This window comes from Prosopis cineraria, unplaced genomic scaffold (assembly GCF_029017545.1).
Source record: "Prosopis cineraria cultivar Desert tree isolate PC_DT_omini unplaced genomic scaffold, ASM2901754v1 PC1, whole genome shotgun sequence".
Lineage (NCBI taxonomy): Eukaryota > Viridiplantae > Streptophyta > Magnoliopsida > Fabales > Fabaceae > Prosopis > Prosopis cineraria.
Window position 1 is genome coordinate 45,587,511 of NW_026555332.1, and position 16,939 is coordinate 45,604,449.

The window sequence follows — 16,939 nt, forward strand, 5'->3', positions numbered from 1 at the left end:
GCATCCAATTAAGGTGATCTAGGTATTTATGGAGAGATTTCTTCTAACTCTTGCTAATGGCACTAATTTCACATTCAGATCATTTTTCTATTAAAAGTTGGACACTCTTTACAAATAACTTTGCTTTTTCACACAAACACACAACTAGGCTACCCAAACCATAACACAAGTGCTAAAAGCCTACGCTAACCCTTATACCACACTCAATGTATTATTATAAACTCATGCAACACACCACAGTCATTCCAACACACATAATTCATAATTTCAACACTCAACTCCTTCATTCACAAAAACATGAGAGGGAGTTAACTTTGCATAAATCCATCAAGCATTCAACCATGAAAAACTAATTACATAATATCCTACTTACACTAGTATTTCAGCCTTATAAAACTTTACAACTCCAACACAAACAAATTTAGGGCACAAAATACATTCAAAACATCAATTTATGAGTGCAAGTAGTCTTAAGAATCACGTGAGGTCCTAGTTGGCAAGATTAACAATATTCAAATACATATAATTTAAATTAAGAGGCCTATAAGTAAGATTTACTTATACATTTGATCATTTTTCCCAATCCTAAACAAATGGGCTAGGCCCTATAATATTGAAGAATAAGGGGTGAGTATAACCATTTAGTAGCCAAGGTTAATTTAGCTTATACAATTATATATTAATTAATTATAGATGTAAATGACAGTAATTTTACACTCATTATATGCACATATTTCAAATATAGCCTCAATCACAAAAATAACAATCATGTGACTGGGCACGCAACATATGGCATCAAAAATATTTTAAAAATGCACATCTTGGGATCGTAATAATAACAACTATGTGGCCGAAAATAGAATGTATGTTCAATGCTAATATTATGCCCTCCTGATACCTTCAACATAAAACGGGTAGTTATTTGGTGGCTACATCTGCTACTCGAATTAACACAACCTTTTACTCATAAGGATTTGCTAGGCCAGGGTGAGCCTACTCATTTATGATCCACAATTTTCTCCAATACTAATAACCATGGGGTGTCGTACTCCTAGCCTCTTATGAACTGGTGGAGACTAATTAGATTCAAGTCCCTCGAATAACAAGTGGAATAGTCTCAAATCAACCATTAAACAATGACTACCTTCTAATTCCAATAGTCAATGCCAATGTAAGCTTCCGATTCCAACAATAAGCTGCCATTACTATATGGATTTATCAATCTACTCCTCTCCTTATAGGTGAACTCTTGTCTTAACGATTATGCTCACATACTAACAAGTTGTATGCTATTCAACAACATTAATCACCTCATATCATGTTTACATAATTTTCTTTCTCTACTATACTCCACATACCAGACATCACATATTTATCATTTTCATAATAACATGCTCTCACTCATCATTATTAATCACATAAATGTAAACATGCATATCCTTATCAATCATCCAAGCAATGTTACACATATATTACATCACATTGTCAAAATTTGCATTAATGAGCCCACAAACACCCAACAAGTTCTAAACAATTTCATTCAACAAATAATTAATTAACATATAACTATACAAACTAAATTTTTTTTCCCAGTTGCTTCAAACCTTTGAGAGGTCAGATGTTTACCCTTCAAAACATAAACTCCCAAAGCTTCTTCTTAAGCCTAAATAATGTGAAAATGGTTAATCTACAATGAATTCACAAGGATATCATCATTATCCCTTACTTGAACAAATTTTAACATTCTAACTCCAATTCTCTTTTTTTTAATCAAAATTATAAATTCAATCCCAATCATACCTATTGGATTTACTAAGTTCCAATAACCCACATTATCATAATTAAGCCAATAATCCACCATTAATGGCTATTTAACACTCCCTACCAGCATCATAATTGTAAAATTCAGACATTAATCTCCCTTACCAACCAATGACCCACAAAACCACTTATGCCATGTTTAAATACTTTAAACAACTCCCATTAACTCTACCCAAGTTAACGAGTTTAGACCCATGGCTCATATGGAGTGAAAATCATCATCCTAACTCAAATCCTAACTTTAATCTTCAAAAAAATAGAAGGAAAGGGAAGAGAGAAGCTTAATATACTTACTTTTAGTGCTAGAAGGCTAAAATATCTCTAATGGTCTTCAAGATTATGTCTTAGCAGAGCAAATACCATGCCTTTCATTTTATCCTTTTTCTTTGCTCTGATTTTCTATCTAGTCTATGTGTTCTTTATTAGAAAATTTAACCATGCTCCACGACGGATGGCATAAAATCACTCCCTTCAAATTTTTCTTAGTTTTGACACCTAGGTAGCTCGACTTCACTTGGACCCGAATCTAAAGCGAAAATCACAACCAAATACACTTATTAAGCCTCTATAGCCATACACCATATCAATAAACTTAATTACCCTAATTGAGCTTTGTTAATCGGGTTTAAATTTCTATGATGTTACAAAAAGGCTAAGAAGGAACTCAAAGTACAATCCTAATAAGATGACTTTACATATTCCAAGTTTATGATTGCAAATATATGGTTTCATATTTGGTATCGTAAAATTTAACTCATTCGTGTATAGGGCATAAATATTGAATTGCAACTTTTTTATTGAGCTTGATGCTAAAATATTTTATTGTTGATTAAAAGCTTATTGCTAGCTTTGCAATTGGTCTTCTACTTAATCAAGAACTAGTTTTTAAGAGGAGGAGACAAGTGGGAGATATTAAATGAAGTTGGCTTCCCTCCATTGAGGAAAGCCTCCTTTATCTCTCCGCTGAGGCAAAGGCAAATCTAGATCGTCCAGATTTAATATTTTTAATTTTTATTTTTAATAAAATAATATATATATATATATATATAAATTATAATTTTTTAATAAATATACTTTTCAATCTGACAATTCAGGTTTAATATAGATGATCCAAATTTAATATTAAAAAATTAAATTAAATTTTTAGATATATTCTGAAAATTGCAGATATATTTTGAATAGGACAATAAACTTATTAAAAAATTTTAATGTTAAATTTGGATCATTCATATTAAATCTAGACGGTCAGATTGATAAGTTTATTTATTAATTTTTTATTTTTTTTTTATATTTTTTATTTAAAAATAAAAAAAATATGAAATATGGACAGCTTAGATTTGCCTCTACCTCAATGGAGAGGTAAAGGAAGCTTTCGTTAGCAGAGAGAAGCCAACTCTATGTTAAATATGAAAAAGGTGTTTGAAATATTTTTTAATAATTATATGGCAATAATTAGAAAAAATGATAATAAAATCCCTTTTGAATTATATAAATGACAATTTAGTCCCTCAAAATGTTATAATTTCACTAAAGTCTCTAGGGACCTCTTTGTCAATAAATTTTAAATTAAAAAGACTATTTACCCTTTATTGATAAATTGCGATTTCTTGTTCAATTGTTATGATTCTTTAAATTGAAGGTGTGATTCTTAAAAAAAAACGGTTGTGAATGGGTTTATTATCTTGATAACTTATTTTTCAATAATAGAAATTACATTTGATAGATTTTGATTTCTTGTACAACTTTTGAAATTCTCATAATAAAATTTGTTATTCCTTAAATAAAAATTATGATTGTTTTTCAATAACAAAATTACATTTGATAAGTTGTGATTTTTGGTTCAACTCTTATGATTTACAAAATAAAAGTTGTGATTAGGGTTTTTTATTTTCAATAAGTGTAAAATAGTCTTTTATTTTAAAATTGATTAACACATAGGTTCTTAGCAGCAAAAGTGATAAAAGAGTAATAACAAAACTCATCTCGTTGCATAATAATATTAATTGCAATAACTAGTCTATCTACCTATTTTACATTCTATTACTTTCAGTACAAAAAGAAAACTAGAAGACAAAGTAGTCCACTTACCTACTTTATTACATCTTGCCATTTTCAATCTAATAGTCCCACATATCCTTATACAATAAAAACCCTAAATGTTGTCAAAAAAGTATGAATGATAGCCACAAGATACAACATGATCTTTAAGCTCTTCAAATCTCTCTTCAACCTCTCAATCTCTTGCTTTATGATCTCATTCTATTGCTCCAAATTTCTCATCTCAATTTTAAATTTGCTTAATCTCTTTTGTCTGTCTTTATTGATAGTGGATTTGGATAAGAAAGGAAAACAAAAGGATACATAAAACAATAAAGTCAATTGTTATGGAAACATGTTTATAATGACATGTGTAACATCCTTGATTTTTAAATAAGATTAAATAAGCTCAATCAGATTAATTGAGTGTGTTAGTGAGGTGTGTGGCCAGAAAGGCCTAATGGGTATTTGGTCTCATTTCAACCCTAAACGCTGGTTTGAAGAAGAATCGGGTCACTCAAGAATGAAAGAGGGAGATTCTGTGCCATACGTTGTAGCTTGTGGATAAGCCACAGTGGCACATGTATGGCAACATGCTTAGGAGAGGCTTTACGTGCTATGTGCCACAGTGCATTGTGCATTCGCTGTGGCGCATGGTCACTTTTATGATATAATAAGTCACAAATCTGATGCAGCAGAGAAGAGAATAAACAAAGAACCCGAAAGAGCAGTAAAAGAGCAGAACAAGGGTTTGGAGAAATTGAGTGTTGAGAGTATTTTGGATCTCCTAAATATTAAAAGTAAGCTTTTTACATTTAAATCTTTCTCTCTTCTTCCATTTTCTTGATGATAGAAGTTAGGATTTGATTGATAATGATAATTTTTGATCCATAGAGGCTATGGGTCTAAACCTATTGACTTAAATAAAGTTAATAGGAGTAGATTGAGCTAAGTAAACTTAATATTTATGATTATATGTTGATTGAAGATCAAAGGATATTAAATGTCTGAAATTCTCATAAATATAATAGTTGGGAACAATATAATTTCATTAATAATTATTAAAGAGCTCAATGATATTCATGAGGGTTAAAGAAAGCTAAGAAACCCTATGGGTACTTTTATGTGAACTAGGATTGAATCTTGAGCATGAAAAAGTGTGGAATTATTAGTGAAATTAGCTCAAATGTGGATATTGATGATTTGCATTGTAAATGCTTGTAGAATGGCTATCATTGGAATCATTTAAGTTTCTTGAAAGCTTTAGGAGTGAGTATTTAAGAGGTGAAACCTTTGACCTCTCAAAGGTTTGAGATAACCGGGGGAATTCTAACTTAACTTTTATGTGTTTATTAGTTATTGATTGATAAATGATGATTAAATTATGTGAAATTGATTGAAATACAAATGTGGTTGCTTTGCTTGAAAAAGCCCACTATGAAATAGAGAAATAGAGATTTAATATCATTCAATTATTTTAAAAATTGTCAAGTTCAATGATTGTCAATGTGTGGGGTACTATGATTATGAAAATAAGAGTTTAATGATTTGAGTGATAGAAGTTCAATGATTTTAAAATGTATGGAGTTCAATGATTGTGAATGTGTGAGGTACAATGATTTTGAAAATTGGAGGTCAATCACTTGTGTAACTTGGAGTTCAATGAGAATGTGTTTAAGAAGTTCAATGATTTACAAAATGGTGGAATTCAATGAAATTAGTTATATAGAGCACTTTGAATTAAATTAAATATAAATTTTGCATGAATATGCATTGCATGATTTTGATAGGCGGGAGTTTATCTAGAAAGAGGAGTAAAAAATTAAATTCACATGGTAGGGCTCCATCTTAGTAATGGCTTGCCGAATTGATTATATTCATATTGTCTTACCTGTTCAATAAGGGACTATCCTACTGGTTCAACAAGCGACTCGAACCTAGTTAGTTATCTACTGGTTTAATGAGGAAGCTAGTTTAGGATATATGACACCTCATAGTGTGAGAAATGGGGGAAATCATGTTTTATAAGTGAGTTGGATGTGCCTTAGCTGAGTAATCCCCTTACAAGTATTTAGGCTAGGAAACTCATGGATTATAGACTATCCCATTATATTATAGCCCACGGTTTCATGTCAGAGAAATAAAGAGGATATAAAGGAGGTGTGATCATATATATAGTGAGTAAGGGCATATGGTTGTCTTTATTATGACCCTAATGATGATAATCATGAGTTGAGTTTTAATCACTTTCGAATATATGTCAATGAATTGTGTGATAATCTTTCCTTGATATGAAAATTACTAAAAAGCTTTATTTTCCAAGTATGTGCTATTATGCTTGGAAGTGTAAATATATATTCTCAAATGTTTTTCATGGTTTGAAGAATTTTTTATATATGCCACTTACATTTAAACTAATCGATATGCATTAATATGTGTTAGTTGGACTTTAATTATTGAGTGGTTGTACTCACCCTATTATCTTTAATATTTCAAGGAATAGGTTAAGAGAATTAGAAAGAAGAAAGCTCTCAAAGGCTTAAGACTGCGGTCATATTTTGTATGCCTCTTTATTTTTTAAATCATTATATGCATTTGACAATTTAAATTGCCAACCAAGTTTTATCCATTTTTGATTCTTACTTGCATTATATGTTTATGAGTTATAAATATATTTTGGGCCCTAAGGAGTGAGTTGAGGTTATGTGATACATGTGATGGGGTCAAAATACTAATACAAGTAAGAGTATAGCATATTATGTGTTGATTATAGATTATTTGATGAAAATGTGCTTAAACCTCCTTGTTTGTTTTTTAGGTTAAGGGGTTAAGTAGTGAAATGGTGATCTATAAATGTTTGTTGTGATATGATTCATTACACAAGTTAGTTTTGATATTCTATATGTGGTCAAATGGGTATCAATGGCTAAAGGCTTATATGGTAAATGGTTTGGGCACTCAGTTTTGTGAAATTTGTAGAAAAAGTATAAGTTTTAAAAAGAGTGTTCAGATTTCAATTAAGTAATAATTTGATCATTAAATTGAAGCCATTAGCTAGATCTCGGAAAGAGCTTTCCGTAGACATCTAGTTCACATCAATCAGATATCAGATGGAGAATTGGGACACGTTGAAAGTTGTCTCAAAAATTATCAAATTGACAACAGAATTTATTGTCAAAATTTTGTGCAATTGCGTTGCCGTGCAGGGTGTCACAAGCCGCAGTGCATGTTCAATGATCCATAGCACATGTTCAATGAGCCACAATGTACATCCTAAAATTTTTTCTTAATTTTCTTATTTTCAAATTCTTGTATTAATGCACTCATGTTTTGAATGATCTCACGCTTCCACTTATTTATGAACTCTAATTTATCTATTTGGAGGACTTTAAAAATGATTTTAGTTTTGTAAACTTGAGATCCTAACTTTTTTAACTATTTAAAACGTGGTATTATGTTAACTACCTTGATCCTATTTCTCTATTGCTTGGGAATTAAAGTTAATTATAGGATAGAAGGAGGAGGATGTTATAACATATAAGTTCATGTGTCAACACAGGAGATATGAAAAGAGAAAGCAAGGCAAGATATGCTTGGTGCAATGACATAGCTAAATTAAATGCTTCTAGACATAGTTGCAATGATACAACCATCCATACACAAATATATTCATATCTCAATTATAGTAAAAAGACATAAGAGAATCTTAAGGGTTTCAACTAATTACCCCTTCACTACCAACGATATCTTTTAGGCCACATATTTAGCACAAATAGATATATCATTTTTTCCTAAAAATCATTCTGACAACTCTTCATCTCTTAATTACTATTTTATCAATACTAAAAGGCATTATTAAATTACTTCTTTATTGACTATAATGGTGTTTCGTAATAAAATAGAGTGTAACCAATAAAAGAAATAAAAAATAGAGTAACTCAATTCGTTATTGACACTTAAAAAAGTTTTAAAATTAGACATTAGGTAGTACTATCATTAGAAGACTATATCAAAGTCAAAAGATAGAATTGAAAAAAAAAACAAGATTAATTAAGCAAGTCCATAATTGGTTTGATTATTAAATTTTCCATCTCAATTCAGCTAGCAATGCATCCTAAAGATTGGTATCTAGAGAGAGAAAAATCAAAAGGTAACCTGAACATAATTTAGAAAGTTTGACTTCAAAAGTTCAAAGCATCCAAAATTTTTTGGTGAACAAAATTGACCTCATGCCAAATTGCTATTTCTTGTGAACATAATCACACACCCTCTCTTTGGTGAACTAAGATCCCTATCGCCATCTCGCTTTCTATGGAATGAAGATCGAGTCGAAGTCTTCTGTTGAACGAGGATCCCTAATCGCATTAGGTAGCCTTCGAACTTGCATGTGTTCGCCCTCTAAGTTTCAAAGTTAATGCTATCTAGTGCTCCGTAAATCCCCAAGGTTGAAATATCAAAAGGTTGATGTGGCTATCATCGACAACTTAAAGGGAAAAGAAAAAAAAGGCACCAAATGAACAATTAAAAGAAAATATAGGTATTAACAAAATGACTTTCCCAATATTTTTCATACGATTAAGATATGTCTAGCAAAAATATTTTGCTTTACTCTATTAAATTGATTATATGTTGTATCATATTATTAGCCTCCTTTTATAAATGCCAATATGATTTTATGGTGGTTTACAGAGAAAAAGTTTTAAGAGGAAGGTTTTTTTTTTTGCATAAGTGTTCTTTATTGTGAATAATAATTTGTTTATATATGGTGACGAAAACAAATATAATATTAGAACTACAATGGAGGAAGTGAATCTCAAGGATACTGTAAATGTGAGTATCATATATAATAAATTTTCATTGTATTAAAACAACACCATGACATGCCTAAATTTTATATTTAGATAAAAAAAACTTTGGTGGCCAAATAAAATATTATGAAAGTTAGAGTTTATTAATTTGGAGTTGGCTAATAAGGAGGTTGAGTAGTTGAAAAACTTCTTAATGAATATTGAGAGTAAAATTGACATGGACTATATGGATGATTTGTGATAACCAATTAGGAATAGCTACGACTAAAAATAAGATATTTAATGACAAATGCAAGCATATTCGATTAAGGCATTATATTACAAGCTAGCTACTAAAAGATGGGGTTATCACAATTGAATATGTGAGATCATATATATATATATATATATATCTAGCGGATCCGTTAACAAAGCTCTCGAGAAGAAACAAATTACAAAAACACTGAGGAAAATGAAACTTAAGTCAATTTGAAATTAACAATGATGATGACTCAACCTTTATGGTTAGTGATTCCATGAAGAAGATTTATGAGTAAGAACAAATTATTTGTTAGTTCTACTAGCACTAAAATTATGTTATCCCTCTTTTTATGGTGCATGAGAAAGTGTTATGATGCATTGTTGGCGAGGTTGAGTAAAGCTCTCGATGATTTCGTATTTTTTATGGAAGGTGTATTAATTGCAAATACATTTAATAAAATCACCTAAACGAATGTGGAGTAAGGCCGCTTTTATGAGATTGTGGCAAGATCTCTAAAGTATTTGTTGAAATACCAAGCACACATGTGATCGATTAAAGCACAGACCAGCCATTTATAGTAGAAACTCTAGGGGTATAATTCCTCCAATTAGGCCTTTAGCATAATCTTAAGAGCTATTGGTTCATAGAAGCACGCTTTACCAACTTCCCTATGTATTAAGCAATATTGATCTAAGTCTAATTCATAGTTCATAAGACACCAGATTCAAATTAATTATATTTCATGTGAATAACTCTGATGATAATATTTCTTTTGATACATATGAGGGATATTGCATGTATGTGTGTCAAAAAGTACAATACCATATTACTCAAATGTATAAAGGCCTTAGTACACATATACTCAGATGTAAATTTGGGCAAGCATTGAGCTTAGAGGAGAAAAGGTACTGGAAAATATTATTATGTGGAGTTACACATTTTTTTCCTTTTAAAATATGCAACGTATCTAACATAACAAAAGCTATAAATCATAAAAATCAATGACCTCTTTTTTATAATTATGCAGTTAAAATCACTTTTATGATATAAATCATAAAAATCAATGACCTCTTTTAATATACCAAATTGCCTTTTGAAAAAAAGTATTGGAATACAAATTTTATCACACCATCTTACATTTACTAAACTGACTTTTACAAAATAAATTTTTAACAAACTAATTTTTAACTAATAAAAAAACCAAAGTGGCACTCAGTATCGTCTAAAATCTGAAGGCATCACCAGGTTTGGATATGGTGGATAATGATAGCAAACACTTAACCACGATCACCAAATTTGAACCCCACGAAAATTCGATAAACAAAATCCGAACCTTAGAACCAAATGCGAATCATTTATCATAATCTCAAAATTTATAAAACAACAACTTCAATCCGAAGGAAAGTGGATTGCCGAACAGTACCTTTTTTATTTCATAACAGAGGAATTTAAGATTCAAATGAGATCTTCCATGGTGTCCACAATTTTGAACACTGGAGGTCTTGTCTTGTTTACCAGTTTGTCCCGGCCAAATGGTAGCTATCAATTAGCTATCAATTATTAATTATTTATCTTATAACATATTATTGTCATTAATATTATTAACATTTTAAAATTTATTTGTTTGGATTTTATTAAATAAAAATGATACTTCTCTAATTATATTTATAGGTCACTTCTAACATATTTTACCATAATTAAAAAAATTTTAAAACTTATTAACTTTATTTTAAAATTTAATAAATTCTTAAATTTATTCCTATAACATACATACTTTAACAATACTCCCTTCATTCAAAAATATAAGACATTTTTTAAGGAATTGGATGTTAAAAAATATAAAATATTTTTAATTTTTTGAGGTATAATTATTGTCTTTTTTTAAATGTATTCTTATTGATAATAACTTTATATTTATTGTAGGGTGTTTAATAGAAAAAATATAAAAAAATAAGATTAGTTGAAAAATAGGTAACTACTTTATTGAGAAGTGAGATTTAATTAAAAATTTTTTATATATTTAAATGGAGACAATATATCTTTTTTTTTTCAACATTCAATGAAAACTAAAAGAAAAAATTTATATTAAAAATTTAATAAAATAATTTATAAATAAAAAAATTTTTCCCTCTCTAACCTATAATTAGGATTAGAGAAAATATAAAAGTGTACTGTAAAACCCGCAATTAAGTTTTCCATTGTTTTCAACCACTCCATGATATAAAAATGAACATATGCTTTATGTAAAAAAGTACTAAAAGAATAATTAGATTATCAAAACAACGCTCAAAAAGAGGCACTTATTGAAAGGGGTAAAAACGGCAGCGTTGGTTCAGAACTTGAGATTTGAGATAATTTATTTTATTAGAATGAAATTGAAAAGGCCACGCGTCTTGCTCGAAACCGAAAAGTAACGTGAACACCCTTGCTCACGGGATATTATGGTTGCAAAAACTGAAAAGGGATAGCGCCGTTGCCGGGGATCGAACCCGGGTCACCCGCGTGACAGGCGGGAATACTTACCACTATACTACAACGACCTTGTTATTGGGCAGGAGAAACGATATATATATACATCATAAACAATAAACCAGGAAGAACCATCTCGCCCTCCTCAATCTCCATCCACGTCTACTTGTTCCTCCAAATCTCTCTCTCTCTCTCTCTCTGTTTTTGGTACAGTCATCACCAAGAATTCCAAGGTATCGAACTTGTCTATTTGCTTGCATGATCCAGGCTACAGCCTCCGACCATGCTTTTAATAAAATTATAACTATTGAGAATTAACCGTCGGCCAATCCAGTCACGACGGAGCTGCATATTCTAAACCTTGCATAATAATAAGCATAAATCATACTTGTCTCCTTCGCCCACCATTTTATACCTTGCAAACAGATTTAGAATTATGTCACTGGTACGTGAAGACAAATCGTGTCCCCTTTAACAAAGCACAACACTTTCTTTGCTAGCTAGTAGCTAACTCCTTTTTTCTTGTGTCAACGCGTCCCATACCTTAGCTTGCATTCATGGTTCACACTTCAGTTATCGTGGAAGCCTATGTAGTGTTCCCGTTGAAAAATGGATAACGTTCCTTGATCATAATCTACAGAACAATACCACCCTTAAGCCTCGACACTTTGCCTTTTAGAGCGATTTATCTAGTGAAAAATTAAACCCATCTAATATTTCAAAATCATTGGGGATAACAATGCCAATGCAAGACTTGATTAACGGTTAGCATCAATATCATTGGGCATAACAACTCTCCCACACGAAATAACACCAGACTACTTAGATACATAATACCCAGAGACAACAATCCCTCCCACCTAAACCTAAACCTCCAATCATCTACAACAAGCTATCGGCTTTGGTCGGCAATCTTCTGAAGAAGCTCAATGCCGGCGATGGCAACTTGCTCCTAAACCTAGGAGGCCTCAAACAGTACACTCCCAACACAGCCACCACGACCCTGATGGGCACCGCATAGAACCCGACCGCCGCAGCCAAACAAAACAGCACGAACAACAACGTTGCCCTCGGGTCTCTCCAGCTCAGCACTGCCTGAAATCTTTCCCCTTGTGTCGCCATGTCTCCGACCACAGTCTGTATCCTCCCCGCCACACTCCTCAGCCTGTCATACCTCATCCTCACTATCTCCGCACTTCTACTCGTTGGAAATGAATCAAACTCCTCGTCCAGCTCATCTGGGTATACACTCTCAGCATGCGACAGCCTCGTGTCCATGTGTGGTGGGTGACGAGGTCTTGTCCTGTATCGCCACAGTCCCACGCAAGACATGTAGAGTAATATGCCGGGAATGATGAGTTCAGGAAGTATCACTAACGTGAGAAAAATGATAAGGAATAAGGCCGAGTATAGTGGTTTTTGCCAGTTTCTGATTGATTCAAGCCATCTTCCAGTTGACACTATGCCTGAGACGATGCTCATTAGCCTGAAGAAATTTGCTTTGCTTCTTCTCATACTCCACATGTGAGAATCACGGTCAAGCATGTACTCTACCACCTCTCTGCCCAACGGTGGCTCTGCTCTGCTCAGCCTCGATGCTACTACGTTCATGGCTTGGTATCTCATGCTGTCTAATTGATTCACGCTTAAAGGATGAATATAATGCATCTTAGGAAGCAATGGCATTGTGTACATGTGGAGCATGTTGGCCACGTTGGCGCATGAGAACCTCACAGCCAAATGAAGCTCGCCCATTTTCTTCACCCCAGAAGAGTGCAGCATCAAAAGAGGATATGAGTGGGTGTATACCCTGTCTGTCTCAAGTGTAGACAATCTGATTCTAACCTTTCCTATTCGGGAATCACGAGATGTCGTTGCTCCTCCAGAATTGTTGTTGCTGTTATGTGTGTTCCTGTCAATCCTAGAATTGTCAAAAACCCCGACAGTCACCACAGTGCAAGGATCATAAACTTCCCAAGTGTACTGTTCGTTCCACTTCGGTGACAAACTATCCACCACCGTGCGAGTTCTAACCCATTTCTGGCCATACTTTGCAACACAATACGCATCTGTTGATCCTACTTTACCATCCTTTATCTTCGCAGGCATGAGTCCTGTGGCTCCCAGAATTCCCATTTCGAGAACCCCAATGTGAGGTTTCCAGAGTCTCTTATCAGTAGGCCTAACGTCGCTACTGTACATTGTGGCTTCATCAAGCACATGGTACCCTCCGTCAAGCGACACACGAAGATGAATCCTGGAACCAAACCTCGTAACAACCTTAGTATCAGCTATGTTACCGAAGTTGCTTGTATTCTCGAGGTTGAACCACCTTGAAGTCACTGGCTTATCATCAGCTCGTCTCTCTATTGCAGCCACGGGTAGAAGCACTCTGCCTACAACCTCGTCTCTTCCTGGTCGAACCCGATCTTCCACAGAAATTAACAAGTAGTCTTCGATAGGTTCCCCAACGACAAATAATAATTCTTCGTTCCAACAAGGATTTGAGAAGCTTCGGTTGGCACTAGGAGCTGCGATTCTGGTTCTGAGAACCAGGTTTCCCACTTGGGCTTTTGCTGAAAGCTCGGGGAATCTCACCATAACCGAGTTTTTATCCCCTGGAATGATATCCTGCGCTTCTATGATGGACACTTTGAGATACCAGAGCTTTGGGGAGAGATATACCTTTGACTTGATTGAACTAAGCCCATCAAAATGAACATTTGCGGCTTTAGAATGCCATGCTTCTGCGAATGCTTCATCAGCTTGTGTTCCGAACCATATAGATACCATAATTTCCCCTGTTTTGGTCTTGTCGCCTTTCTTGTCCTCCATTCTGTACCATTGTGGTGCTAATTGACTATCAGGAGGGACACGTGTGGGAACCTCGCTCAAATCGAACAGGACCCGACCCAGATAGTCATCTTTGTTGCTCTCTTTAACAAAGATCTCAGCCATTGATGACTGTATGCAATCTTTGGAAAATGCAAACACTTGTTCCCATTCTGTATTACTCAACGGGGCCCTCCTAGTGATTCCCCTGTAATTTCCAAGCTTCACTTCCGCTACCAACTCACCTCCACCGAATAGAAAAATGTCACGTGCTCTCACGACTTTAACATAAAGATACTGCATTTGCTCGACAAGATCATAGGTTGAACTGGTTTTGTCCTTCAAGGACTCACCTCCGAGCTGTGGCCGTGTTTCTTTGAGCGAAAACTCGAAGGACCGATTTGAGAACAGACCCGTTCCAGCACCACCCAGGCCGCCGTTTACAACTCCAACGCCTGGACCAGCTCCGGCAGGAATAGGAGGACCGAGTCCGGTAGTGATGACAATAGGCTTGTTTTCAGTTGGGTTTTGCTCCATAGCCTTCGAAAAGTTTTGAACTTGATGCGCTGGCTTGTTTTCCTGTACTATTTGTTGTTGCGTAGCCATGACCGAGTTTGCTCCTTGCAGTTTCTTGTTCTTCTTTGAGAAGCCGGAGGGAGTACAAGCAGAAGACGAAGAAACACATGACACTATTCCATTATGACCACCCAAATCCTTGACATCTGCTATGGCAGTGAGATAGAGCTTGAAGCTTATTTCCCCTTTGATGTGAGAAAACAAACTTCTTTTGTCAAGCGCACATCTTTGAACCACTTCTTCTCCTTCCTTCGCAATGTTGGTCCCAGACACCCTCACTTTGCCCAGGAAGTTTCTACTGTTACCAGAACGCCTGTCGTTGAACACGTTGATCTCTATGGTTCTGTAAGGAAGATCTGCAGCGTCTTTAACGTGAAACACAAGCTTCTCATTCCAAACAGGGTTCAAATCTTTGTACTTGACCTGGGTTCTCTGCCTCTGGTTCTTGAACTCCACTTCGACAAAGGGCGACGACGAGCCCTCGCCGTCCTTGGGCATAAGATTGTGGGCTTCCACTATCTCCACCACAAGCTTCTCTTTGCCGAAGCCAATGTTGTCGTTCATGATGGTATCTCGAAAATCAACCAGACAAAAGCAGAGAGGAAGGAGGCACCGAGAAATCAATGAAGACAGAAGTAAAAACGAAGACAAATGAGGGGGAGTCTGAAGAAGAAGTACTATATTTCCAGGGAAGCTCAAAGCATAGGAATGCAGGGAAGGGGAAATGGAGCGTGCCAGAGAGTTAATTCGCAGACAAAAGCGAGCAGAAAGGGAAATGTTGCTGGGGGAGAGAGGAGGAGAGAGAGTAGTCCAAAATCCTAATGGCCAATAGGGGTGGTGATAAATGCCTCAGGAAGGATTTAAGCAGTGTACAGTCAAACAGATGTGCTATTTTTTTCTTGATGCTCGTGATCTCACGCGCCCCTGAGAATTCTGGTCAGACTGATACAGTGGAACCCACTCAAAACATTCTCCCCTTAAACCAACGTCACGTTAACCCGCCAGATCATACGGCTTACTAAAACATTAGCTGGATGAGTAATCCTGGGTCAACGGTCTGAAATTGGAAGGAGCAATGCATTTGAAAATGAACAGTAACGGAATAGAATGAGATTTTTAACGGGGGGGTGTTGGGGCTGGCACGTTGATAATTTCAATGAGATACTTAAAATGTAGGGGAAATGAAAAAAAAAAAAGAAAGAAAGAGAAGAGAATGTGGGTAAAGGATGAGGGAGAGCGTGAAAAGGAGGTGCCAAAATGAAACGGGAGAAGCTTGGCGAGCGTGCCAGAATCCACAGAGAATCCGACAAGCATCGGAGGGAGAAACAGACAGAGGACCATGATCCCGTAGTCCAAGGTTTTCACTTCCCTCTCCCTCTCTATCTATCTCTTTTGCTGTTTTTGATATGGGGGGCCAGCCTAGCTCCTAGTAGGAGTGCTCCTTCAATCCACGTTATAGATCACATTCTTTTTAAAATAAAGTGATTTACTTTATAAATTATTAAATTAATAATAATATTTTTATTTTAAATAAAATATTTAAATTATATTTAAAAAGTATGAGAAAAAATAAAAAAATAATATTATATAATTTATTAATTTTTTAAAAGTTATGTTTGTAATTTTACAAAATTTTATTTTTTTATATTTTTATTATATTAATATTTATAAAATTAATAAAAATAATTTATAAATAAAATCGAATAAAATATTTTTAATGATTTTTCTCTCATGCTGGATGTCTGGGACTGGATAAGAGAGAGCGAGCAGAATGTTGGGTCACAGGCCCACATAGCTTAGGATAGCAGCAGATGCAGAGACGTCGCTGTTGGGATATAGTTAGAGGAAGGGAGGACTCTCTTTACGGTGGAAGCAGAACTGCAGCCACCTTCCCAAACCCTTTTCAGCTCTCCTTTTCGTACGATTCCTTTATTACTTCCGAACTTTTTATAAACCCAAATCACTATTCAAGTTTTCAAACATAAATCAGTAAATCACAAGTAATATTGTACTGTTTTTTTTTTTTGAGCCAAAAGTAATATTGTACTGTTGCTCATGCCTGAATGAGATTTCTTTAACGTCCATTGAGTTAATTACTCCCTTTTTTTTTTGCCAAAAGTTAATTACTCCTAATTAATAGTGTCAAATTTTTTTG

General features: G+C 34.2%; 1 protein-coding gene and 1 non-coding gene across 2 annotated transcripts; both read right to left on the reverse strand.

Moving 5' to 3' along the window:
- Window positions 1-11,375: 11,375 nt before the first annotated feature.
- Window positions 11,376-11,447, reverse strand: TRNAD-GUC (transfer RNA aspartic acid (anticodon GUC)). The gene has a single exon. It is a non-coding gene; the product is annotated as a tRNA-Asp (tRNA).
- A 643-nt stretch (window positions 11,448-12,090) lies between these two features.
- LOC129291864 (FT-interacting protein 3) lies at window positions 12,091-15,575 on the reverse strand. The gene has a single exon (XM_054929420.1). The coding sequence runs from the start codon at window positions 15,346-15,348 to the stop codon at window positions 12,259-12,261; it is 3,090 nt and encodes a 1,029-aa protein (XP_054785395.1). The 5' UTR covers window positions 15,349-15,575; the 3' UTR covers window positions 12,091-12,258.
- Between the last annotated feature and the right edge of the window lie 1,364 nt (window positions 15,576-16,939).

Bases quoted from the DNA above. Each gene is read 5' to 3' on its own strand.
- LOC129291864 (XM_054929420.1), bottom strand. From the start codon at position 15,348: ATGAACGACAACATTGGCTTCGGCAAAGAGAAGCTTGTGGTGGAGATA.